Source organism: Carassius auratus, chromosome 47 (assembly GCF_003368295.1).
Source record: "Carassius auratus strain Wakin chromosome 47, ASM336829v1, whole genome shotgun sequence".
NCBI lineage: Eukaryota > Metazoa > Chordata > Actinopteri > Cypriniformes > Cyprinidae > Carassius > Carassius auratus.
The window spans coordinates 8,856,416-8,881,564 of record NC_039289.1 but is presented as its reverse complement, the minus strand read 5'-3'; the positions used below and the strand labels follow the sequence as shown (position 1 = coordinate 8,881,564).

General features: G+C 38.8%; 2 protein-coding genes across 4 annotated transcripts in view; one reads left to right on the top strand and one right to left on the bottom strand.

Annotated features, from left to right (window-relative positions):
- Nucleotides 1-16,337, top strand: part of LOC113065023 (apoptosis-stimulating of p53 protein 2-like) — a 26,366-nt gene extending 10,029 nt beyond the window's left edge. Inside the window, exons 4-18 of one of the 3 annotated variants that reach the window (XM_026236129.1) lie at nt 4,363-4,436; nt 6,678-6,779; nt 7,282-7,462; nt 8,216-8,400; nt 8,660-8,824; nt 8,923-9,097; nt 9,182-9,310; nt 10,375-10,454; nt 10,564-10,957; nt 12,065-12,825; nt 14,563-14,700; nt 14,813-14,946; nt 15,035-15,201; nt 15,319-15,518; nt 15,625-16,337. In XM_026236129.1, coding sequence (XP_026091914.1) covers nt 4,363-4,436; nt 6,678-6,779; nt 7,282-7,462; nt 8,216-8,400; nt 8,660-8,824; nt 8,923-9,097; nt 9,182-9,310; nt 10,375-10,454; nt 10,564-10,957; nt 12,065-12,825; nt 14,563-14,700; nt 14,813-14,946; nt 15,035-15,201; nt 15,319-15,518; nt 15,625-15,666 — 2,927 coding nt within the window. In that variant the 3' untranslated portion in view covers nt 15,667-16,337. Of the gene's footprint in view, nt 1-4,362; nt 4,437-6,677; nt 6,780-7,281; nt 7,463-8,215; nt 8,401-8,659; nt 8,825-8,919; nt 9,098-9,181; nt 9,311-10,374; nt 10,455-10,563; nt 10,958-12,064; nt 12,826-14,562; nt 14,701-14,812; nt 14,947-15,034; nt 15,202-15,318; nt 15,519-15,624 lie in introns of all 3 variants that reach the window. The other 2 variants (XM_026236131.1, XM_026236128.1) reach the window with 2 other exon arrangements.
- Nucleotides 16,323-25,149, bottom strand: LOC113065024 (GTP-binding protein 2-like). The gene is made up of 12 exons (XM_026236132.1): nt 24,781-25,149; nt 23,817-23,843; nt 23,549-23,733; nt 23,336-23,441; nt 22,440-22,637; nt 22,121-22,295; nt 21,648-21,867; nt 21,301-21,436; nt 20,469-20,527; nt 19,408-19,579; nt 19,143-19,307; nt 16,323-18,905 (listed from the first exon to the last, which is right to left on the bottom strand). Exons 1-12 carry the CDS (start codon nt 24,964-24,966, stop codon nt 18,717-18,719), a joined length of 1,818 nt encoding a protein of 605 aa, XP_026091917.1. The 5' UTR covers nt 24,967-25,149; the 3' UTR covers nt 16,323-18,716.

Here is a 25,149-nt window from a genome sequence, read left to right as displayed (position 1 = left end):
GTTACCATAATTTTTTTTATGGTAAACAACTAATAATTGAAAAGGATATATTCCTAGACATTTCAAGATTTAATTCTTTTTGTCAGAAGAATATTGTAGATTTGCTACGTCAAATGAATCTGTATGACTGTCAACCCTGTTACTAATATATATATATATATATATATATATATATATATATATATATATATATATATATATATATATATATATATATATTATTTCTTATTTAAAGTAATGAAACCACATAAATAAATGAATAAATAAAAATGACATCATCCATGCAAGAAATTAGCTTTAAAAGGCCAACTTAAAGTCTTTTTTTAATTAAACTTATATTAAGTTTAATTATGGTTGTTAGTTGGGAACTGTCTAAAAATGTCAGTCCTGTTAGCATGGTTTTGTATACGATATAACTAATAATCAAAAAGGATATATATATATAGGATTTTTTTTCTTTTTAAAGTATAAACCATTTAAAAAAATACTGTGCAACCCTGTTACCATGATTATTTATAGTAAACAACTATTAATTGAAAATATATATTCTTAAACATTTCTGGATTAAATTCTCTTTGTATGAAGCATAGTCTATTTTCAAATAAAGTAATGCAATTCCCCTTCCATAAATAATGGAAGTATAGTTTTACTGTCAAATTAAACTGTCAAACCTGTTACCATCAGTCCTGTTACCTTTCATAAACCATTATCATATTGCAAATTATATTTAAACTTTGTAAGAATTTTAAAAGATGCAGTGCAAAGGTGTTGGTGAATGTTTGGTGTTGTTTATTATTTACTCTCTGCTGTATGATTGAATGGCAGTTTGAATATAGACTGGCTCTTTTTTTTCCTTGCCAAATAACAGACGCATTCGATTACATCCTCTCCCCCTCGGCGGTCTGCTGTCAGTGTGGACGTGCCATTGTTGCGGATAGGCGTGAATGTCATTTCCTTTTATGGGCGACTGTGAATAGAGGGGTTATAAATTTGACATGGTTATGGCTGTGTTGAGGCATGAATAATTTGCCGCAGAACAGCTTGAGGCCTAAGGGTAGGGGGCTTTGGAATAGATAAGAATGGATCTTTATCTTGTGTCCTAAAAGCATGCACACGCAATGGAAAACTGTATTGCTTGAATAGGAGATAATTTTTAGCTATTATCTATAAGGTATTTAGTTATGTTTCACCTAAAAGAAGAAATTGAAAGTGTCACAAATATGACAGTATTTGACATATAATTGCACACTTTGGTATCTCGGTAAAATCTGAGCACAGTTTGAGACATTCTGAAAATCCAGAGGAAACACATGTGAGATAACTTGGTCCTTTTTCTTAAAATACATTTCTAAGAATCAAATCTGGTATCAGATTAATCTCAATGCTGTATAAGAAAAACAATTAAGATAATACTGAAATCTATATCTCATACTGCAGAGTTCAGATGGTGCAGGAACACCTGTGTCAGAGTAATGAAGGAGTAATGTGTGTGTGTGTGTGTATGTGTGTGTGTCATCACTTTCCATCTGAATGCATCCAAGCATTCAGTCTCCAATACATATGCCCACACACTCTTGCACACACACATATTCAATACACACATTTTTTTCTCTTATTCTTATGATTTTTTGCCACTCCCATATAATCAAACACCTAAATAGCACATAATTTATTTGACAAAAGTGCCCCCCTATTAATAAATTAACTATTAATTTGGTATTTTGTGTAAGTTGTGTTATTACAGATTTGTTCTTTGTATATAATATTACATTATATATGTAAAAACTCAAACAACTTCAATTAATTTGAGTTAATTCAAGTAATTTTTGGTCAGTTGTTTTGCATGCAGTTTTTTAACTCATAAATACCCCTTTTTGTTTCTGTATTCATATATTTTATTATTTGTTTATTTGTTATTGTTGTGTAAGTTATGGCACCACATAAATTTTAGTTATTTTTCTATTCTGTTCTATTATGTTTTTTTTTTACACTTATAAATATGTATTAAAAATATGTATTAATTTTATTTGCTATTATTCTGTTGGTTATCATACCACAGAATTTTCATTTGGTTATTTATTAATCTATTTGTAACTGGAAATATATATCAAAATATATAATACAAATATAATATCCCACACAGTTTTGATTCACCTGAGAAGTTTAAACATCCCAGTTGTGTGAAACCATGTGTGAGGTTTCAGATTTCTCAGTGACTTTGGCCCTCTTCACTGGACAAAGACTGGCTGTTACACAACAATGCGTGTGACATCGGCCCTGTACGCCTGGCTTTACTTCACAAAGAGTTCCTTATTTCTCTGTCGACAATAATTATGTCAATTACACGCAATTATGTGTGTGGTTTTTTTTCACACAGAATTGAGGTACATTGGGGAAAATATTTATATGATCCCCTGCTGATTTTGTAAGTTGGCCCGCTTAGAAAGGAATTAAGAGTCTGTAATTTTTTATGGTAGGTTTACTTTGACAGATAGAGACAGAAAATCAACCAAGAAATCTAGAGAGAGAAAAAAACACATTATATAAAGGTTAGAAAATTGATTTGCATTTGAGTGAGTGAAATAAATATTTGATCCCCAACCATCCAGCAAGAATTCTGTCTCCCACAGATTGGTTATGAGCTCATGTGGAACACAGATTAGTCCTGCCACGTTAAGAAGTTACTTCTAATGTCAGCTCGTTAGATGTATAAGACTCCTGTCCACACAATCTGTATCTTCCATTCCAACCTCTCCTATCACCATGGGCAAGACCAAAGAGCTGTCAAAGCATGTCAGAGACAAGATTGGAGATATGCACAAGACTTGAATGGGCTACAAGACCATCAGCAAGAAGCTTGGTGAGAAGAAGACAACTGTTGGTGCAATTACTCGGAAATGGAAGAAATAAAAATTAATCAGCCTTGGTCTGGAGCTCTTGCCTTATGGGGTAAGGATGATCATGAGAAAGTGAGAGATCAGCCCCGAACTACACGGGAGGTACTTGTTAATGATCTTAAGGTAGTTGGGACCACAAGTCGCCAAGAAAAACATTGGTATTACACTACCCGCAAGGTCCCACTGCTCAAGAAGCCACATGTACAGACCTGTTTAAAGTTTGCCCAAAATTGAGCTCTTTGGCATTATCGTGTTTGGAGGGAGAGAAAAGCTGACTATGACCCCAAGAACACCATCGCTACAGTCAAGCACAGAGGTGGAAACATTATGTATTGGGGCTGTTTTTCTGTTAAGGGTACAGGATGATTTCACCACATTGAGGGGCAAATGGACGGGGCCATGTACTGTAAAATTTTAGACGAGAACCTCCTTCCCTTAGCCAGAACACTGAAGATGGGTCATGAATGGGTCTTCCAGCATGACAGTGAACCAAAACATACCACCAAGGCAATTAAAGAGTGGATCAAGAAGAAGCACATTAAGGTCATGAAGTGGCCTAGCCAGTCTCCAGACCTCAATCCTATAGATAATCTGTGGAGGGAGCTGTAAAGAATAGTGGGTCAAAAACCCTCCTGCGATGTGTGAAAACCTGGTGAGCAACTACAAAAAAACCTCTTACCTCTGTGCTTCCCAAAAAGGATTTCTGCACCAAGTACAAAATCTTGTTTTACTTTGGGATCAAATACTTATTTCATTAACTGAAATGCAAATTAACTTTGTAACCTTTATATGATGTGTTTTTTCTGGATTTGTTGGTTGGTATTCTGTCTCTATACAATCAAATAAACCTACCCAAAAAATTGCAGACCCTTCATTTCTTTGTAAGTGGGCAAACTTACAAAATCAGCAGGGGATCAAATAAATGTTTCCCCCACTGTAAAACCCATATGATTGTGTAATCAGTAAACCCTTATTATGACCTTTTTCATTTACCCTTATGGAGTGTGAGCAAGAACATTATTTGGGCTTTGTTTTGCTCTTAGACTCGTTCATCCGGTAACCCACATAAGCGGCGCTAGCGGCGCCAGTGTTTATGTTATGTAAGTGGGACCCTGGCAGTCATATGCTGGATAACTGTGCGCTAGTTGTTTTTCCAGCCAAAGAGTGATTATATAATGCGGTTCACCCCAGCACAGCTAGGCTTTTCAGGCTAAAGGTTCCTGACCTTCTTTGTTAGTGTGTTCAAATGCTAGTTTGCTAAATGCTAACTGTTGAGCTTTGAGTCAAAGTCTAAATATACAATTCTCCACAAAAAGCGACATGATTTTAGGTATCATTTGTGTTTTAACTTCAAATGGTGCTTGACTAATTACCCGTCAAAGTTTAATACAAATCACTAACCCTAAGTGTGAGCGAAAATGTGCTTAGCTTAGCCAACATTGCTAATTCTGTCTCCTAACTACAGGTTACAGAGCTCCAGAGTCTCTTGCCAGGAGAAACGTGGTGAAGGGGAGCCTGGAGAAACACATGGAAAATGGAGTGAGTATGAATTCCCTCAGAGATTTGTTAACCCCCCCTTGGTTACTGTTGCTAACTCAGGTTTGAGTTGGAAATTTTCAGTAAACCGTGCACATAAAGTGGCTAAATTGTGTTCTTACGTGGACAGGAATGAATTTTGACATTGAAAAACATTTCTATATGATTTAAATAAATTTTTACATTATGTCTTAACATGAAAATCAGACTTTGGGAAGAGGATTGACTCAGTTTCGCTTTGAAAACCTAACAAAAGAACTGCATATAAATTACTCCGCATCATTTATATTATTTTTTATAATTAGAAATAAGTATTGTATGTAATAAATGTATGTAATTAAGCAGTGGTGGCCCATGCATTTCACACCTCCCTGCTGAAAAATAAAACGGCATATGCTGGTTAGGTATGTTTTGATGCTGGGATGCTGGTTTATGCTGGTCCTTTGCTGGTATAAAACAAATAAGACAAATGCATGTGTTTTAAAGTTGACCTAACAATTTAACATACCGTACAGCTTTTCTTCCTCATGAGTCTCACCGCAAGTCTGCCAGCGCCGCTGTGGGAGAAAAATACTAGTTAACACAGATTTACTGGGAAAGTGAGCAAGTAACATTGAAATAATTCATAAAAGATGATGAAGAAAAGTGTACACGTGTGTTTTATACATGCCAATTTAACATACTCTTAAGACTTGCATCTTCCCAACGAGTCTACCCATTGGTCTGCATCTGCCCAACTTGACTCAGAAACTGAGTCCTTGGATATTCTTACGGGATCTTAAACCTAGCTTTATATCTTGCAAATAACATCCGAATAAAACAATAGAAAAATATATAATATAAAGCAATTAAAAAGTTGAAAATGCCGTCTAGGGGTCTTTCAGAGCCATTGCCGAGGAGGTGTGTGGTTGTTTTTCGCGGCCATTAGTACTACTGTAAATATTAGATTTACAGTAGGCTAATATTTTCCCAGAATGCATTGAAAATCTACAATAGCAAACTGTATAGAGTGTATACAGTAAGAAACCGGAGTATACAATAGTGAAAACTGTATTGTTTGCTCGCTCTGACTACTAGTACACTCTCTGACCATCCAATCAAGGGACGTGAAAATATCGGCGTTAAAAGTCGAAATTTAATCAGTTAAAGCAACGGTTTCATTCCCATTTATTTGAAGCTACAGGTGCCCACACTGTTGACTCTGAAGACATCAAGGCAGATTTCTTTGACCCTGGCAACACATGATTGCTGAAATATGATTGGACAGAGGCTCAAATATAAACATACACTACTGGAAGCAGAGCAGCCAAGATAAAAGCTATTAAATGAATAGAATAGACTATTTGGAATAATTTAATACACATTGATGGAAGAAATATATTAAAACCAAGTCAGTGATTCTGTGTGTAAGCCAGCAGAGAAGGCCTGGCTGACCCTGACAGCCCACCATAGTAACTAATGTTGCTTTCCCGCTGCATGGTATGGCAACCATACCATTACCAAACCGTGATGTGTAAACTCTGCTGATCACTGATTGGCCAGAGAGAATCGTTACTACCTGGGTCACTGAACTTGCGACACAAACTCAACAGAACTGCTAGATTTCAATCAACATAGCCAGCGAAGGATCGGATGCAACTGTTTTGAATGAGCGCACCTTTTTTTAACAACCCAAAAATGGCTGTTTCGTTGTCTGCTGAGGAAATGCAAACGTTCCTCTCGTTGATAGCAGAGGAGTGGATCCAGCGAGAGCTTGATGGGGCGTGGAATTAAAACGTTTTTCACAAGTTGCAGGGGTAGAGGCAGCGCAAATATCCCGCCCACTCTGAAGCGGTATTAAAATGCAGTGGAAACGCAAACCGAGCTGAGTCAAGTCGAGCCGTGCCATACCATACTGAGCCGTAACTAACTGATTTGTATCACACAATGGAAAAGCGCCATAAGTGTATATATTAAACCTCACAAAACTTAAAGTAAGAGGGGCTGGAATTAATTGTGACATTGCAAAGCACTATTCATCTTAGAAAAAACAACAACTGTTAAATAATGCCTTAACGTGATTTAAAACTGAGGAGACTGGAACAGAATGAGGGTCAACACATAATTTGATCCACAGCAAACAGAGTTACATGTACATCTGCATATAATTGAATCAAAAACTAAGTTTTACCATATTTTTACCATCCTGTAAAACCTTTTAAAATGTTCCCCATAGCCATTCATTATAATTATATATATTTTTAGATGGCAGCTCTTCATATGGACATCACCCTCAGCGAGTTGCAAGAGATGGCATCACGGCAACAACAACAGATCGACGCACAACAACAACTTTTGGCAACAAAGGTAGCTGCGCCAATGACGAAAAGGACCATTTCATGTTTATTTACAACTTAAAGGCACATTTCACACACAAAAAATAAGTTATATACTCATTGGAAATGTGTGTTTTAACTTTCTGTCTTCCGTTTAACACAAAAGGAGATATTCAGCAGATTGTCCAAGCTGCTCTTTTTCCATACAATGGAAATGAAAGGTGACCAAGGCTGTCCTTGGTCCCCATCCACTTTGATTAAAGACCAGCATTTCATGTTTGTTAGTTTAAAACAACATTTCCTTTAAATATGAGGTCTGAAGTCATCCATGAAATGGTGTTATTGGTTTCACACTAGGGTTTGCGTTACGGTCATTTGAATAAAACAACTCCACTCTACCGTCTCCATATCAAAAGCATTACCATTTTGTCCATTATCAGTGGGAATGAAAACAATAGGTTTATATTGTTCTGAGACTCAGTGATGTCTGAAAATGAGTACTGGGGAGATTGTAACGTGACGCCTCCACACAGGAACAGAGACTGCGATTCCTGAAGCTGCAGGACCAGCGGCAGCAGCAGCAGCAGCAGCTATCTGAGCAGGAGAAACTGAGACTGCTGCGGGACAACGCAGAGAACCAGGAGGCCAAACTGCACAGGGTTCGAGCTCTCAAAGGACAAGTGGAACAGAAACGGATCAGCAATAGCAAACTAGGTCAGGACCTGTGAATCCATGAGCGGAAGTAGGTTAGAAAACTGAAAATGCCTTAAAGTTGACCTTCAAGATGAAGTTTGTCATTTTTGCTCTACTGGTGGTTGTGTTGTGACTCGTTTGTTTGGTTGATTATGGGAAGTGTTTTGAATATATATATATATATATATATATATATATATATATATATATATATATGTATAATAAACAGTATTTTGCTATTTTGTTTAATGTAATGGTGTAAAACAATTTCATTAAAACCATTTAAATAGACAGAAAATTATTATAATTTTACATTATTATTGTCTACATTATTGTTATCATTAATATATTGGTTTTATTGTATTACAGACTAGTTGTATTTTATTATTAAAAATAAGTCTTGTTAGAATAAAATAAGAAAAGAGTTATTTAATTTGTAAAAAAAAAAAAAAAAAAAAAAAAAAGTTCCTAGGTTTTCTACTGAATAATTTAGATTTACTTTAATTATGATGTTTATTGAGGTGTAAGTTAGACATTTATCCATATTTTATTAAAAAAGATGTTTAAGAACTTTTTCCAGATTAATTTACGAAGATGTCATTTGTCGTGGATCATTTGCCCACTAATGGAAAAGTTCACTCTAGTGTTTCTGTTGTATAAAAATGCCATTAGCGACTACATTAATCAACAGAGGCAACAACAAACGATCATGCTTATGGGAACGAGAAGTTAATTAACAAGGGAATGATCTGCCTAATTTTTCTCTGTCTTTAGTGGAAGAGATCGAGCAGATGAATGGTCTGTTTCAGCAGAAGCAGCGGGAGCTGGTGGTGGCCGTCAGCAGGGTGGAGGAGTTGAGTCGACAACTCGACATGTTACGTGGCGGCAAAATGGACGTCCCACACGAGGCTGGACCGAGTTCAAGCGGAGAACTCGAGCGACTGTACAAAGAGCTTCAGGTAGCTTTTTTCCTGTTGTTCTACAGCTTTCTGCAACACAATCCTGTTATACACACATACAGTGATATTTGGACACACATAAAAATGTATAAACATGAAAAATGTAAACCAGTTGGTTTTTATTTGAGAAAAAAATATAGCAGGAATACACTCTATTTTTAAAACTGAGAAGAAAAAAACGAAAGAATTGAAAGGCCGTAGTCCCACACACAAAATTAAACAGTCCTACTTTTGTTCTGACATTTTCTCTTTTCTGCAGCTGAGGAATAAATTGAACCAGGAGCAGAGTGCCAAGCTCCAGCAGCAGAGAGAGAATCTAAACAAGAGGAACTCAGAAATGGCCACCATGGACAAAAGAGTGGCTGAACTGAGAGAGAGGCTCTGGAAGAAAAAAGCTGCTCTCCAACAGAAGGAGAACTTGCCTGTTAGCAACTTTATAATGTTCACATTTCTTGTTCTTTTTGGACAAAAATATAGTTTGTGATGCACAGAAACGATTGTGTTCTCTTCCACTTCCAGCAGCCATCTGAAGGGCAGAGCTCTCAGCCCACCGGCTCTTCTAGGGTTGCCGCTGTTGGGCCGTACATCCAGACCACCCTGGCTCCTCCGGTTCCTCCCAGACAGGAGATTCTGGTGAAACCTGCATATCCCGACGGCACGGCCACCCTTCCCAAACCTCTCCCTAAACCGACCACAGGTATGTGTATATATCTAAAATATTTTCCACCAATCGCACCAGTAACCCCTAATATCACATCCTAATTCTTTTTCCATGTGCCAGGGATTGGATTCTTGACAAGTAAGATCTCCAAGGTGACAGATTTCTTTTCCAACACAGAAACTACCAGCAACACCCATGGCCACTCCTCCACCCTTCCCCGCATGACCAGCCACGGATCCCAGGAGAAAGGTACGGTACACCGTCTCCAACGTTTAACGAACCACATTCAAACTCATGCAATTATTTGGGCAAAAAGTTGACATGTCAGACCGCTTAAACAAACAAAGCAATGTTTTGATGGAGACAGTGTTTACACTCTTCTCTTAAAGTTGTGTCTCCATTAAACTGGGATGAGCGAAAGTATTGTAACATCCACAACACGTCACCTTTTAAACAAAATACAAATCCATATACTGGGATGCCAAGTCATGTTTCCTGAGATCTACCTACTCTGCAAAGTTCAGTTCCAACTCTACTCCAACACCTGTCTGTAATTATCAGATGTTCCTGAGGATCTAAATTAGCTGGTCCAGGTGTGAACCAGGCATGAGACCCTTTCCAGGAAGGTAGATCTCCAAGAACAGGATTGGGCACCTCTGCCATGTCTCGATCCAATCAGAAGATGCTTTCACAAGAGCTACGTCCACACGAAGCCAGAGCTTTCCCTATCCAATCTTTTTGTTTTCCTCATCTCAAGAAATATCTGTGTCCACACAAAACCAAAAAACGATGTAGTATACATGCCAGACCAACATGTGGCGCTGTAATTCTGCCACAGAGCCACACTAAAAACGGAGAAGAAGACTTGGACTATGCACATAAACCTTACGCCCGATATAGAAATGAACATGAACAATACATTTATTAATCTGTGTCAGTGTTAATTAAATGCAATCGTTCAGTGTTTTGTTCATGTTTTTGTTGCTGTTATGTGACGTAGAGGTGTCTGACTAGGGGCGAGACGTGGGCTGATGATGTCATTGTTTCAGAAAATATACAGATTCGCTGTCCAGGTGAAAACGCAAGGGCAGCATTTTCAAATGTATCCATTCTGGGACAACAGTTTAAAAAAATATCGGTTTCACTCTCCCAAAACGTCAGAATCCGTGTGGACGAATAGCCTGTAAAATGTATGCTTATACAGTGAAACGCGTCTTCGTGTGGATGGGGTCTAAGACATCGTAGTGTTTAAACTTCAAGAGCGTTGATTAATCTATCATAAACTGATTTTTTTTTTTAAATATCTGTTTCAGATTCTGAGGCAGATTTTAAACCTCCGCCATTGCCCTTCCGCAAGAACCAGAGTACTGAGGATCTATTGAGGGACACCCAGGTACTGCACTGAGTGCCTGATGTTAACAGTTTTCAGGAATTAGCAATAAATCAGTGCTAATGTAGAGATATTTTATAGTAAATAAACACTAATGAGTCTTTAATTGTAGTCTGCAGGTAGACTCTTCGGGAAGGTTCCACCTCCTGTTCCCAGCAAGCCCAAACCTGCTCTAACAGGGCAGTCCACCAGCAGTAAACCTCCTTACAGCACGGGCACCTTTAGTGGCAAAGCTAAACCAGCCAATCAGAAACCATCAATGCCCCTTCCATCCCACAACAATACCTTACCCCTACCTCTGCCTCCTAAACCAGACACCTTACCTGCCGCGACAGTACGTCCTTTCACGTCAGATACTATGGCAGGGAAAGAGACCTCCACCCCCACTACCCTTCACAAACCCCAGACGGTGGCAGCCAGCTCCATCTACTCCATGTACACCCAACACAGCACTCTTGGGAAGGGTTATCAAGGGCAAAGTACGCTGACCCGTTCTCAGCCTCGATGTGAGTACCGCTACCTCAACAGACACCCAAACTAATTTAGAGGTACCTTGTGATGGAATTTGATAAGTATCTATTTCACAAGATGCAATGTTACACTAGACATGCTGCCAAATCAACTTTAAAGAAGATATTGACTAATATAATCTAATATTAAAGGAATGGTTCACCCCAAAACAACAATTTCTTCTTCAGTTCCCCTTGTTTTGTTGTCAAATTGTTGTCTGAGATTTGAGAACTGTTGCAGCACAGGAGTGGAAAACATTTGGAAAACATTTCTTTGTAAATGTTTATGCGTTCCATATACTGTAGTTATGTAAATTACTCAAAGTCTAATAACAGGATTTTTGAGCTTAAAATAAGCATGTTTTAATCTGAACTTTGCGTCTGAACAATCAAAAGTTCAAAAACGTGCTTTAGTTAATTAAAAAGTTCTTTAGGGCAGAGACAAATTAAGAGCAAAGGATTTATTACAGCCTTTGGGTTGGATGCAGTATTTAAATCGTGCTTAATTATTACAACAGAAAGTCTGTCTGGCTTGTTTCTGAATAGATTTCATTTAGATATTGGGAAAATTCCAAATGGCTTTTTTGTGCCCTTAAACGATTTTGTAGCAAGTCGACACTACATTGCTCTGCTAGTATTGATGTTTATTCACCCTTTTATAAAGACATAAAGGAAACCATATTTGGGATGAAAGTTTTATTTGCCATAAAAATCAGCTGTACACATTTATTTTCAAAGCAAACTTTCAATATAAAATGTCTGTGCCATATTTGAGTTCATAGTGTTTACCAAAATTGTGCATATGGCAATACAAGTAGTGCTCTACCCTCCAGATTGAATAGGGTTCATAGTGATGCTCACTTATCACAAAGAGATAAGAAAAGGCGCATTCCTTTCTTACATAACTTTAAAGTAATTTGGTCACAGCTTTGATTTGCATATCTTTAAAATTTAAGCACATAGGCAAATTGCTCTTCTTGCAAAAGTACACATGAAGATGTAATGTTCTTTTTTTAGTGGTTGCATAATATAAATGGAAATTAACACCCAACTTATTTTATAGATTTTACTGGATGTTTTATCCTCACTCCTTTCCTCTCACAGTATATGGGAAACCTGTCATTCCATCCAATGGAGGCCAGCAGTTTCTTATGCAGGACAGCAGTTATCTTGAGAAAACTGGAGTTCTAGATGGTGACCAAGTGGACCAGAGCAACAATATGGCCCCTGCATCCTCCTCTGTTGATGGCCAGGAGGTAGAACGTGTTCCCCGGCCCCTCAGCCCAACCAAACTTCTCCCATTCCTCTCAACTTCCCATCGGCTGCAGAGCGATGCTGATTTGGAGGCCCTGAGGAAGAGACTGCACCACGCACCCAGGCCTCTTAAAAAGCGTGGCTCTATAACTGAATCTGAAGGGCCTGGTGGCCCCAACATCCAGAAGCTCCTCTACCAAAAAACCACGTTGGCAGCCATGGAGACCACTATAACCCCAGCTACCTTCTTTCAGACAGAAGGCGAAGATGGATGCAGGTCGGTAGCTGATGAGAGCACTAGACCCCCAGAGGGACACTGTGATACTACAATACCTGAATCTGAGAAAGAGGAGGACGAGCTGACGCCTCCACCACTTCCACCTCGATCGCCTATCCTGGATGACAGCACCATTTCTAGAACTGTGCCGAAGGATTCACCACTGAAGGAAGAACAGGAAGTCTATGGCCCAGCAGCTCCAGAGCCTTATGTTGAGGAATACCCACCTTACCCTCCACCTCCATATCCCAGCATGAAAGAGCAGGAGGGACATGAGGAGGACAGTGTCAATATGAAGGCTCCAGAGGTCACGGGACAGGTCATGCTACCACCGGTAGGTACTACTACATTCCCAGAAGGAAAAACCATATCTATAGAGGGACCTTAGGGACATTCATAATGACAGCAAATTGTAGCGACCCAAAGTCATTTACTTTCAGAACAAGTTGCCTGAAACTGGATTCAAGTTGGTGAAGTTGTCCTTCTATTAACCAGCCTAACAGCACAGTTGCGATCTTTAGCTTTCTTTCTAATCTAACACACTTGGTTCAACTCTTCTATTCGATCGTTGAGACTCCAAGGCACCTGAAATGAGTGAGTCATATAAGGTGGACATCTAAAATGTGTACCGATGGGAGTACCCCAGCAGCAGGGTTCTTGGTGAATTGGTTGAATTTAAAAAAGTATTTTTTGCTTTGCTAAGGTGTGCAAACACTTAAGCATAGTCAGATATTGACTCATCATTGAGCAGTACATTACAGTCAAACTCCCTCCACAAAAAAAAAACAGACAATATTATGTATGGAGTCATGGATGCCGTTCGAAATGGTGTACCTGGATAACACAGGCGGGAAGGAAGTCGACCGGAAGTTGAAGTCTTGTAGCAGAACTTCAGTTGCGTTAGCATCCCATTGACTCCCATTCATTTTGGCGTCATAACTTTACGTTAGAGCATAACTTTACATCTGAGGCGTTTAAAGACTCCGTTTGTCCATTATTTATTTCTAAAGATACACAACAATGTATAAAGGGCTCCATTACCTTTTATGTTACATTATGGCCCCGTAGAAACAGTTTTTGTAAAAATAGGCTAACGATTGCATCATAACCACTCGACTCTCTGTCGCACAGTAGAGAAATTACCATACAGACAGGAGGAGAAGCTCGCAGGCAATTAACTTAATATGGCGTACTGGTGTTACATTTTAAAATACTATACAAAATAATTAATCAGAATACTTACTCCTGCTCACTCACGCCAAAGAACTCCCCGCTCAAGCTCGGCACCTCTGCAAGATTAACGATGGCAGTTTGCAAGCACAGCCACTAGAAGATCTGTCAGACAGGTTGCTGACGTCGTCACGCTTCGTTTGAGTCAGCGCGTCAGAAACGGAAGTGCTAAAAATCGCTAAAAATGGGCTTCACTTGTCTCAATTGAGTTCCAATGGGGTCGCTGTGTCCATTTCTTTTACCGTCTATGGGATAACAGGATGCATAGAGGGTGTATCATGGCCACAAAAGGTTATGCCTGTTGAGTCATAAATTGACAATTAAGACACTCTAAGGTCTCTTGGCCTTAAAGTCCAAGAGACCATAAAGTGTACCATTTGTCATTTTATGAATCAGCATGCTATGCAGCATTACGTATCCGAAGTGTAGACTTAGAAGAAAAGTCCAAGGGATGGGGCAACATTTGGGACAGGTTCCTTGTCTTTATAGAATACTGAAGGACTCTTGCCATTTAGCCTACATAAGTATGGCCACAGACAGAGAAGAGAGAGAGACCGAGAACGAGGGTGAAGTCAAGTCAGGTCAGTAGAGATTCCGATCAGACCATCCATTCTAGGCAGTCGCTTAGCAACTAGCCACACTCAGATTCTGAGCACTCCACGCAGATCTCATTAAACATTTAAATGGAGCAGAAGTAGCACCCAGTGGCCCTCAATGGGCAAGATGAACAAGTCATGTCAGGCTAACACCTAGTATTAGTACTTCACATCCAAGAACTTAAGCAAATAAGCAGCATTACGTTCTTGTATATAACCAAATATATATTCATCCATCCTTTCAGGGCAAAAGAACAAACCTTCGTAAGATGGAGTCGGATCGAATCAACCACGGCATGCGTGTGCGCTTTAACCCTCTGGCTCTTCTGTTGGACTCCTCTTTAGAGGGTGAATATGACCTCGTCCAGAGGATCATATATGAGGTAAGGAACAGGTTAAGATCAGTTACATAATTGGTCCACTAATAATATAACAACTTGACGTATATTTATAGCTAGTTAGCATTTCAAGTATATGTCTCTATGTCATTTCCAGGTTGACGACCCCAGTTTACCCAATGATGAGGGCATCACTGCTCTGCACAATGCTGTGTGTGCTGGACACACGGAAATCGTAAAGTTCCTGGTGCAGTTTGGAGTGAATTCGAATGCCGCAGACAGCGATGGATGGTGAGCAAAAAACACGTATATAAACCACGTAAAATTCTGTCCGTAATCTGAATACAACAAAATGAAATGTCTCTTTCTCTCTTGTTAGGACTCCCCTGCACTGCGCCGCTTCTTGTAATAACGTGCAAGTATGCAAGTTCCTGGTGGAATCGGGAGCTGCTGTATACGCCACAACCTACAGCGATATGCAGACGGCGGCAGACAAGTGCGAGGAGATGGAAGAGGGTTACGCCCAATGCTCACAGTTTCTCTATGGTGAGAAACCTGTTCTCCCATTATGAAACTTTACGAAAGAGGACTTCTTGTAGCTCAACTGGTAATTTATCGCAATAAATCTGTAGCATTGAGGTGTTTTTTGTTTTTTTTCCACAGGTGTGCAGGAGAAGATGGGCATCATGAACAGGGGCATTGTTTATGCCCTGTGGGACTATGATGCTGAGAGCCCAGATGAGTTGTCCTTTAAGGAAGGAGACTGCTTGACCGTCTTACGAAGAGAGGACACTGAAGAAACAGAATGGTGGTGGGCAAGATGTGCCGACAATGAGGGCTATATACCTCGCAACCTCCTCGGGGTGAGGAGTTTTTATTATTTATTTTTTTATAAAGCTTTCTCCATGTAATTTATTCTTGGGCATCCTTTTTTGTTAAAGATTGCTGATATTTGTTTTTCTTCTGTAGTTATACCCCAGAATCAAGCCCAGACAGAGGAGCCTTGCTTAAGCAACTCTCCAAATCAGCGCTTATGTGCCTGGAGTTTTGTCTACCATTTCAACAGTCGCTTAGTTCTGCAGAGCTAAAGGAAGTTTTGAGGATGAACATTTACATGGTGAACAAATAAGAAAAGTTTCATGTTGGTATGTTATACATGTTTTTAAGGTTAAAAGCTATGGAAGACAACATAGACTTAGATGCACCATTCAGAAGCAGGTTCAAGCATGTATTGTTAAGTAAAAGAGAAATTAAGAATGTGTGAATGGTACAGATGCATTAATAGTCATCTGAGTATTATCTCTCATATGAAGGGTGTCAGATTTAGTGATGTACTTTTTTTTATCTTTTTGAACAAAGTTTATGTATTCACAAATGCTGATTTGTTTCACAATGTGCAAAACAAAAAGCATTCATCTTTTGAAAATGAAAATTGAAAATAAAGAGTTTTATATAATATTTGTTTTTCTTTTTTATTTTATTCATAATGCCATGTTATGTTAACCTATTCTTATGGTGCTTGCTGCTATGCTACAACAGTGTGTTCTGTGAACAATTAACAATTTATTGCGCAAAGACAGTTTTCATTTATCATAATAAAACTTGTCAAAACTCTTGACTCGCTGTTTTTGTCTTTTTCCCATTTGGTTTCTGTGAGACTGTTTCTGGTAAAAAAAAAAAAAAAAAACATTTATGGTAATACTTTTGCGATCGAAGTCTACGCAGCAAGGCATTGCACTGGAATAAGCTTAACATTTAAAATATACCGTTTCAAAAGTATAGAACCGAGACCAAACCAGGTAACCTACAGGCAAAATGCTTTATACAAAAAATACTTAACATTTCTGCTGATACTTGCCCTATAGACTTCCATCACAAGTGCAATGTAAACCCATATTGTGTTCTTTTATAACTCCAAATATGGGGCAATTCAAAATAATCTAAATATAGTGTGACTACAAGAGCCTTCCTTGTTTTAACCTGTAATTTCCATGACAAAGAATTGTATTTCTTGTCTTTAATTAATTACAAAGGGTTTGCACAATAAAACATAAATTCTTTATTACATAGGAACTAATAGCAAAGTAATAGATCCTAGGTTCCTAGGCTTTTGAGGACTTTTTTCAGAAGTACATGAAATGAAGATAGATCTCAAATGTAGTAAAGCCGACCAGATGCACTGCAGACAATATTAATTATTATTTGTGTAAGCACCACATGCACTGTTGACCAACAAATGAAGTTTTGAAAGCGATTGGGCCTCATTGCCTAAACAAAAGCAGAACAAATTTCTTCGTTAAAAATTCTGTAAAAACAAGGTTTTACAAGTTATTTACACTTGTAAATGCGTTCTGCTCATGTTTAAAGACTTAACGCCCAGGGTTAAATACTGTTAATCGAAATAAGCTTTTATGCATTAGCGATCACATTATTCGTTTCGTAACTTCAAATGGTACAATTATATCTATGATCAGTACATTCAGTGTTTATATAATTGCACAATATCTAAAATAGGAGTTCATGGGTGAACAGGGCACACGACACAATGGTTAGCTGGGTTCCTGTGCATGCTCAAGACAAATGCCCATCACACAAAGCTGCCAAAATATTAACCCAGTTAAACCTGTAAGCCATTGGAAATGACCTAAACCTTGTTTATATTTGCTTACAAACAATCGTGCAATATGCACAACATTTTTTGGAGTCATCTGTGAATGCATCTATAACTAGGCACAATGTAATCAAGCTACTGGAAAACCAATCATGCCTGACTGTTCGTACAACCCTAGAGCTCCAAAAATTCCCTTTCTGTTCCTTTCCTGTCCTGAAGATAGGGGGCGATGTTCCAACGCACCAACTAACGCATCAAAATGATGCCACATTACGTGAACAAAAACAAGCCTGTGGTTGTTTATTCATGAAATTCAAACATAATAAAAGTGTCAAGTGTTTGTAAAATTATTTGTGAATTATCCGATTCATTAATATTCAAATCTGCGCGTTTTAGGTTCCATTAACATTTTTGTTTCTTGTTCACTAAAATTTGTGTAAGGACATTTTTCAACATTTTTTTCGATCATAATGGAACAACTATAAAATGACAACATCCAATGCAATAACTGTTGTCCGTTACAACTGTTTTCATTTGTGTCTGCAGCCAGCTTTGCGCTGTATTTTGCAGACAATAGACAATATCGCTTAATGTATCATGTTCACATACGCCTTTGTGACAAATATTAACCACCTACGAAGTTCAGGTAGTACAGCTGACCTGGCAACAGGACCAAACTATTCGCAACAATATGTATATTTTACACACTGACAAACAACCATCATAAAGAACAGTAAAATCGCAAAATGGGAGCTCAATGGGAGTATACTTTATGTGTTTTTCAACCTGTCTCCAGGATAACACTGCGACCAGAGTTTTTGAAAATCTTCACTCTGCCAGGAGTTTTCAAACATTTTGGTTTCAGTGACCTACTGCGGCGTTTGGCCAAACCGCATAGAACAAGCTGCAGTTTTGAAATTCCCGCGTTTCTGTGGACAGGGCCTTAGATTCTTGCTTCTGACCTGCCTGTGTAAATCACTGTCATCAGATCTACTGGGGTAACATCACATATTTAAAACTACCTAGGATCTGAACTTGAATGCTACTATTATGTTCTCATATCTAAAATGCAGGCTGCAGGCAAGGAGTTGTTCCTGCAGAAATCTGCTCCAGATACCTAACTTAGTGACTTGAAATCCCACATGCTTCACTAAAGGTCAGCCAGCTTTAACTTAAGATGTGAAACACGCACTAGTGCAAAAATAGGAGAGGTTTTCATGCTCCATTACACCTGGAAAACATACACTCTAATCAGTAAATCACTGTACCAAAACCGTCCAAATGTCACAGGAGTCGAGAGCATTTACACACAAACAAATCTGCAATTATTGGCAAATCTATAGAGTGGAAATGAAAGGTGCACAATGGAACTAGAGGATGCAAACTCAAGGCAAGTGACTGCAGCTGCAGTCAAATGTCCTCTTGATTCATGGTATCACTCCCAATGTGTCTAACTGTGGTTCTGGTTGCGGTTCTGATCAGGCACGTAGTTTTGGGTGGAGGGTAGGAGGTGCGTCACGTGTCCGATGCCTTTGGTCACCCCCTCTCTGAAGAGCAGCTTGGCTCCCACACGCAAATACTCAGGGTGCTTTAAGAATCTGAAACACACTACAGCTCTCTCTCCTGTCCGCAGCTCCTCCTAGAGGACAAATACACACAGTTTTAGAAAATAAAGGTTACAAAAGAGAATTTTTTATGGCTCCCCAAAGAACATTTTATTGAATATTTTTCCACAATGAAGAACCATTAGTGCGACAGCAAGATTTCATTGATATTTAAGGTTCTTCATAGAACCAAAGATAACAAGAAAGAACTTTATTTTAAAAACTGTATGCTAACAGAGCTAAAATAATAAAAAATAATAATAAAAAAGCACCTTTCCAAGGAGACACTCCACAGTGGCGGTCTGCCTCACATTCCCCACGTGCACCGTGACCTGGAAACCACGGCGGAAAGTCTTGGCATGGAACAGGAGGACTATTGCAGCCTCAAACTGCCAGCAAATAGTAGGGTTCATTTTGGGGCTCACCATGACCATGCCCTAAAACACAAACACTCAAGATCAAAAAGACGTCATGAAGATATGGCTACACAAAGACTTAATTTAGTCTTTTTCCTCTTGCTCCAGTTTGAAATCAGACCTTTCGTAGTAACGAGCGATCGAAGTTCCCGAGTGCAAGAGTGGCGGCCTGTCCGGCTCTCAGCACGCGGCAGCCGGAGCGATTCCTGTGAATACTGCACACCTTCAACCTCAGGAACCGGCCATCATCAGTGGGACCCACGACCAGCCGGTCTCCTTCACGACACACACCACTGCGTGTGAATGGAAAGTCAATTACGAACTAAAACACTGCTAGGCAGTAGGTAAGTTGTTCTGACTGGTTGCTGGAGCTTTGCTACGAAGGTGATCTAAGATGGGCATTTAGATGTTGGTGTAAATCAGATGCTACAATGTCAATACATTGCTAGGCAGTAAATAGGTTTCTCTGAGTTGCTATGGTTTGATAAGACGCTCTAAGTGGTTACCAAGGCATTGCTAAGCAGACACTAGGGCGTTTTGGGTGGTTATGATACAATTATCCACCTTTTTCCTGAACACGGACGTCTCATCCATCTCATAATGGAAAGACGCTTAACATTTCCAGTCTCTGATGTCTCTAGCCAAATGAACTCCGAGATTAACCCTGCACACATTTTTATATTTAGATATATTTAGAAAGTTTCGGTTTAATTAACTCAATCGTACTTTTTACCCCATTAAAACACTGAGACCAGAACACGAGCATCCAAACGGAAGTTAGAATCCATCATGGCGGCGCTCATCGGCTTCTCAGGAAAAAGCCGGATAAGACAGTTGGAAGAGTTTTCTGGGTGGTTTCTCAGGTGTTGCTAGTGAAATGTTTAGTTGTTCTGAGCATGTGAAAGTGCATTGCTATGTGTTTTCTAAGCGGTTGCTTACAAAGCTAGGGCATTGTGTTATAACTAGTGTTATAAGTAGTTGTAAGTATGTTACTTTGTTGTTGCTAGAGTGTTCTGGGTGGATGCTAAGATGTTGCTAGTAATGCTAAGGCATTAGGAGTTGTCTTTCAGAGGTTTTGCTATATGATTTGATAAAGTGTTTAGAGTGGTTGCTAATACATTGCTAGGTGGACGACAGGCAGTTATTAGACAGATAAGATTGAAACAACAGATGTGGACTGACCTGTACAGTGTACCTCCGACTACCGTCCCTACATCAGGAACACTGTAAATCTCATCCACCTGCAAGAACACATCAATCTGACATTAAAAGTACAATTTGTAAAATTTTAGCAGTAAAATATCCAAAATCCACTAGGCCAGTGTTATAGATTTTGTCCAGCTGTTTACTAACAATATCTCTAATGTTTTCAACTACTTGTAAATCATGAGAAAATTCCCATTTTAAACTGTGACACGGGGCAGTGCAGTCGCCTGTCAGTGACGTTATCCCTTTGTTACCGCCTTTACTGACGTAGAAACCACATTACAACAGTTTCGTGGACAAATGCGGAAGTAGCTTCGCAACAAACTTCATCTAGAAAGAGATGCCGATCTCGCTTGTGTTTTACTAGACAGGTGAGTTGTTTTGATTCGTATCTTTACAGAAAACATATGCTATTATAACGATCAACAAGATTAGTATTATGTGGCATACACGCCAAACGCGGGGCATCGCATCTCTAGACCCAAGCGAGGATGCGTCTGATCCATCGTCTGATCGCGTCTTTGCATTGACTTTGTATGTAATCTACTCGCGCAAATCGTTGAACTCGCGTTAAATCCAAGATTTATCTTTCCGTCTGATTGATGGCCGTCAGCGGTTGGGTAAAAGACAACACATCCCATCATCCCACGCTCCTTCCTAGCGTCATCAAACCACGCGATTGTTATTGTTTTGATAGTGCGCCCTCTAGTGGGAGGTCCTACAACCTTAACCTTTAAATATCTTGGAATATCTTTGAATATCTTAGAATTAAGACATGATATGTCCTTTGGTAAGAGTGTGTTTGTACCTGGAATTCTGTGAGCTGCTGCATGAGCTCCTCTTGCTCCTTGCTGTTGCTCAGAGGCGGAAGAATGTTGAAAAAGACCTTCAGAAGGTCCAGATTGTCCCCAGACACACTGGAGAGGGTGAAGATGGGCGTCACACTGTGGGGAGAAAAACACATCATTACACACATAAGTACTGCACAAACTATAGAGTTGAACAGCTATCAGCTGTAAGGTACTTTGTATTGTATTCAAGTAATTTACATACTTAAGTTTTAAAGGCACAGTACCAAAAAGAGGCTGTTTACCTGTTATGGTCAGGAAACAATCAAGTATGTCTGTTTATGTAACAAGAAATATTGACTTGTACCTGGAGGATTGTGCGAACTGCTGTGCAGCCGTGACGGCATCATCAGGGTTGGACACCACCATGGGGACCTTGTTGCATCCGGGCAGTTTGAGCACTCTCTCCAACTGGCGGACCGTTTTCTCCACCGTGCTTTTACCGCAGAGGTCCACCTTACTCACCACAATGAATATGGGCACCTTCAGCGCCATCGCCAAACCCAGGTGCTCCCTTGTTGTGCCAGCTGGGAGAGTTTTACAATGCCAGAATAAGGTATAATATGTTATAATATGGGTTGGTTAATGATTTATAATGTGATTTAATCACATTGAAATACACACTATAGTTTAAAGGTTTGGGGCTAAATAAGCTCATCATGATTTTTTAAGAAAAAAATTAGAAAATTACTAATAATTACTTGTATTAAGCAAGGATGCATTAAATTGCCCTTAAATCAACTTTTAAAGCAATATAAATATACATGCATAAATACTAACCAATGCCAGTATTGGCTGCCACCACCAGCATGGCAAAGTCTGGGCAGTAGCTTGTCAGGCCAAATATTGTGGTCTTCAAGTACTTATAATGACCAGCCAGGTCAATAAAAGTGATCATCTTAGAAGAGCTCTCACAGATCTCCTCTGCTGTGCGAGAGTCACTGTAGTTTACGACCTAAAACCATAAGAGAAAGAAAAAAAATCTAAGCAACATGCTTATATGCGAGCAAGTAGAAGGTTTAAATCCCAGTTAATGCACTACTGAAAAAAAAGTAGTAGAAATAAAAGTGTACTAAAGGGTTTTAAATATCTGCCTCACTTCTCCTTTGCTGTTAAAGCCCAGGATCTCAAAACTGATGCTGGATGTCCGTCCCGTTTGAATCTCATGCAGGTGTCTGAAGAGGTTGAGTCTGGCCCTGCCCCGTCCGTTATCCAGCTCGCCCTGAGTCAGCACACCCAGAAGAGTTGATTTGCCTGAATCCACGTTACCCAGAACAGCCACACGGAGATCCAGGAACTACTCACACAAACACAGAAATCACAATGACCTGACAATACATAATGCATCATTAGTTTGTTGGGTCAATCACAAATAAGAATGACTATAATGATGAAAACAAATAACCTTAAAAAAAGTTAAAACAACTAAACAGCTTCATGTGTGTTATTTATACCCAATGGATTGTAGTTTGTAGACAAAAGTGTTTTCCATAAAAAAATAAAAATATAAATTGTTCAAAAGTAGGCAAACTCCTAAAAGCTTTTTATTGTATTATTTTTTAAAATTTAATTATTATTTATTTTTATTTTTTTGTACATTTTTATTTTGTATTTTTTAAGAAACAGTAACAAAAAAAATGGTTCCGAGTGATTCCAAGTTTATATATTCCAATAATTTTATTCCAAGAAGAATAAAATATAATTTTGGAATTTTCAAGTATATATCCTTTTTACAAAACCTTTTTATTATTCTAAAAATGTTTTAAGAAATAATAATAAAAGATTATTTTATTCCGATAAAAAAGTTATTTTCAAAAATGTAAAAAATTTTATGAATTTTAAATATTATCATAAAAAAAGTTGGCAAATTACAAAATAATAGGGAAACTTTGTACTGTTATATATGCAATATTCTAAAAATGTAAACTAAAACCACATCAACCAAAATTTACAACAGAAATTAAATGGAAACTGATTAAAGCGTCACAAGCTCACCTGCTGGTCATCTGGAACTTTCCGCACAAGAACTTCAGCGATTTTCCGTCGAGCTCTATCGCAGTCCACTTCTCTATCTCTCAGGAGCGTGATATCGGCTCCAACCCTGCGCAGAGTCACAGAGTCTTACCAAGACAACACAACACGCCTGTAAGCCACTTCCTACACATTGACATCAAAGAAAACTAATTGGTTGATGAATTCAATACATACTTCTCAGCCATTCTGCGAAGTGTCTTGAGTGAGGCTTTCATATCTTCTTCTGTAAGTCCAACCAGCAGACCATTATCCTCCACCCCAATCTGATACACGGCCTCCCCCCGGCCCTCCTGCAGTCGCCACTTCAACTGCGTGGCCAAGTGTTCGAACCGATACTGCGTGGGGTTCACCAGCTTCAACTGAGTGAACAGAGAATGAATATGCTATTAAATACATATAAAATCCTATCAAATGTATTACTATCAATTTGGTGATAATATACCTTGTATTCAATGTTTCCCTCTTCAGCCTAAAAAATAAGGATATGTGGGCAAAAAAACAATCAATTAAATAAAAATCTAAATGCAGTCTTGCAAAAATCAGTCCTTGCACATAATTCATTTACTGGACAAAATACTACCTTGGAAAGAACTAGAAAATTAATAATAACCACACTTTGGCACTATGGATCTAACTTTTGTTGTTGTTTATTTATTAACTTATTTTAATTTACATTTTATTTCCCTACTAAAAAAAAACAGCATATGCTGGCAAGGTATGATTGACGCTGGGATGCTGGTTTATGCTGGACTTTCCCTGGTCCTTTGCCAGCACATGACCAGCATAAGCCAGGAAAGGACCATTTTAAACCAGCAAAGGACCAGCATAAACCAAAAAAGGACCAGCATAAACCAGCAAAGGACCAGCATTAACCAACAAAATCTTATACCAGTAAAGGATCCAGCATAAACCAGCATTAAAACTTATCTATAATGCATGTATTTTTTTATTATTATTTTTTAAACATGGTTTAAGTTATTTTTTTCTGTTTTCACCTAAAAAGGGCACATTCTGGTCTTACAAATAATACAATCATTAGTAGCCTACTGCATTACTGTATTAAATTAATATTAGCTACCTGTCACCCAAATGAAAACAAAAGACGCACCAGCTAGTATTAGCCTAATGTATTATAATTTTTACAGTAGTAAATAACTGTACAGTATTTTGGCAGCAGCTCTTACCAGTTTTGGTGTATTTAAATATAAGTCGCCAGCAGCTTGTAACACTGTTACTGTGTTAATATTACTATATTAAGATATAATATAATGTATCTTAATATTGTTAATAGCCTTTTTAATCGTTAGGCTATATCTTAATATCGAATGGCAGTATGGTTATTGATATGCAGTACACATAATCTCCGCTGGCTAATGGTTAGCATCCGCCAACACATCTATATTTACCTCCGGTGGCAGAAACGGCGGGGGCTCGTTGGCCTTCTTGCCCCTCCGTCGCTTTCCTCTTCTGCCTCTTCTCGTGCGGGATTTCTTCTTCGGTGCGTTTTCGATGCGGCTTTCAGCTGCATTCTGCGGGCTGCTCGCTTTCGCTGCAGACTTGATGCTGCAATGGTTTGTAACCTGCGCATCCATAGCTCGCTCGCGTTTAAGGGAGAGAAAAATAAAGCTACGGTTTTAATCTGAAACTGTAAATATGGATCCTAAAATCGCACTTCTCGGTTTTAAACATGAACAATGCATTTCTTTTCAAGTTTTTTTTAGTATTGCACTGGTATACGCGGTCTGGGAGCCATGACTGCAGCAGCTACACCCTCC

Excerpts from the sequence above, each read along its gene's own strand:
- LOC113065024 (XM_026236132.1), bottom strand. The coding sequence starts at position 24,966 with ATGGATGCGCAGGTTACAAACCATTGCAGCATCAAGTCTGCAGCGAAA. Across the intron at positions 22,296-22,439 it reads GCTTTAACAGCAAAGGAGAA|GTCGTAAACTACAGTGACTC; the intron begins GTGAGGCAGATA and ends TTATGGTTTTAG. Across the intron at positions 18,906-19,142 it reads TGGAGTGTCTCCTTGGAAAG|GAGGAGCTGCGGACAGGAGA; the intron begins GTGCTTTTTTAT and ends TTTGTCCTCTAG.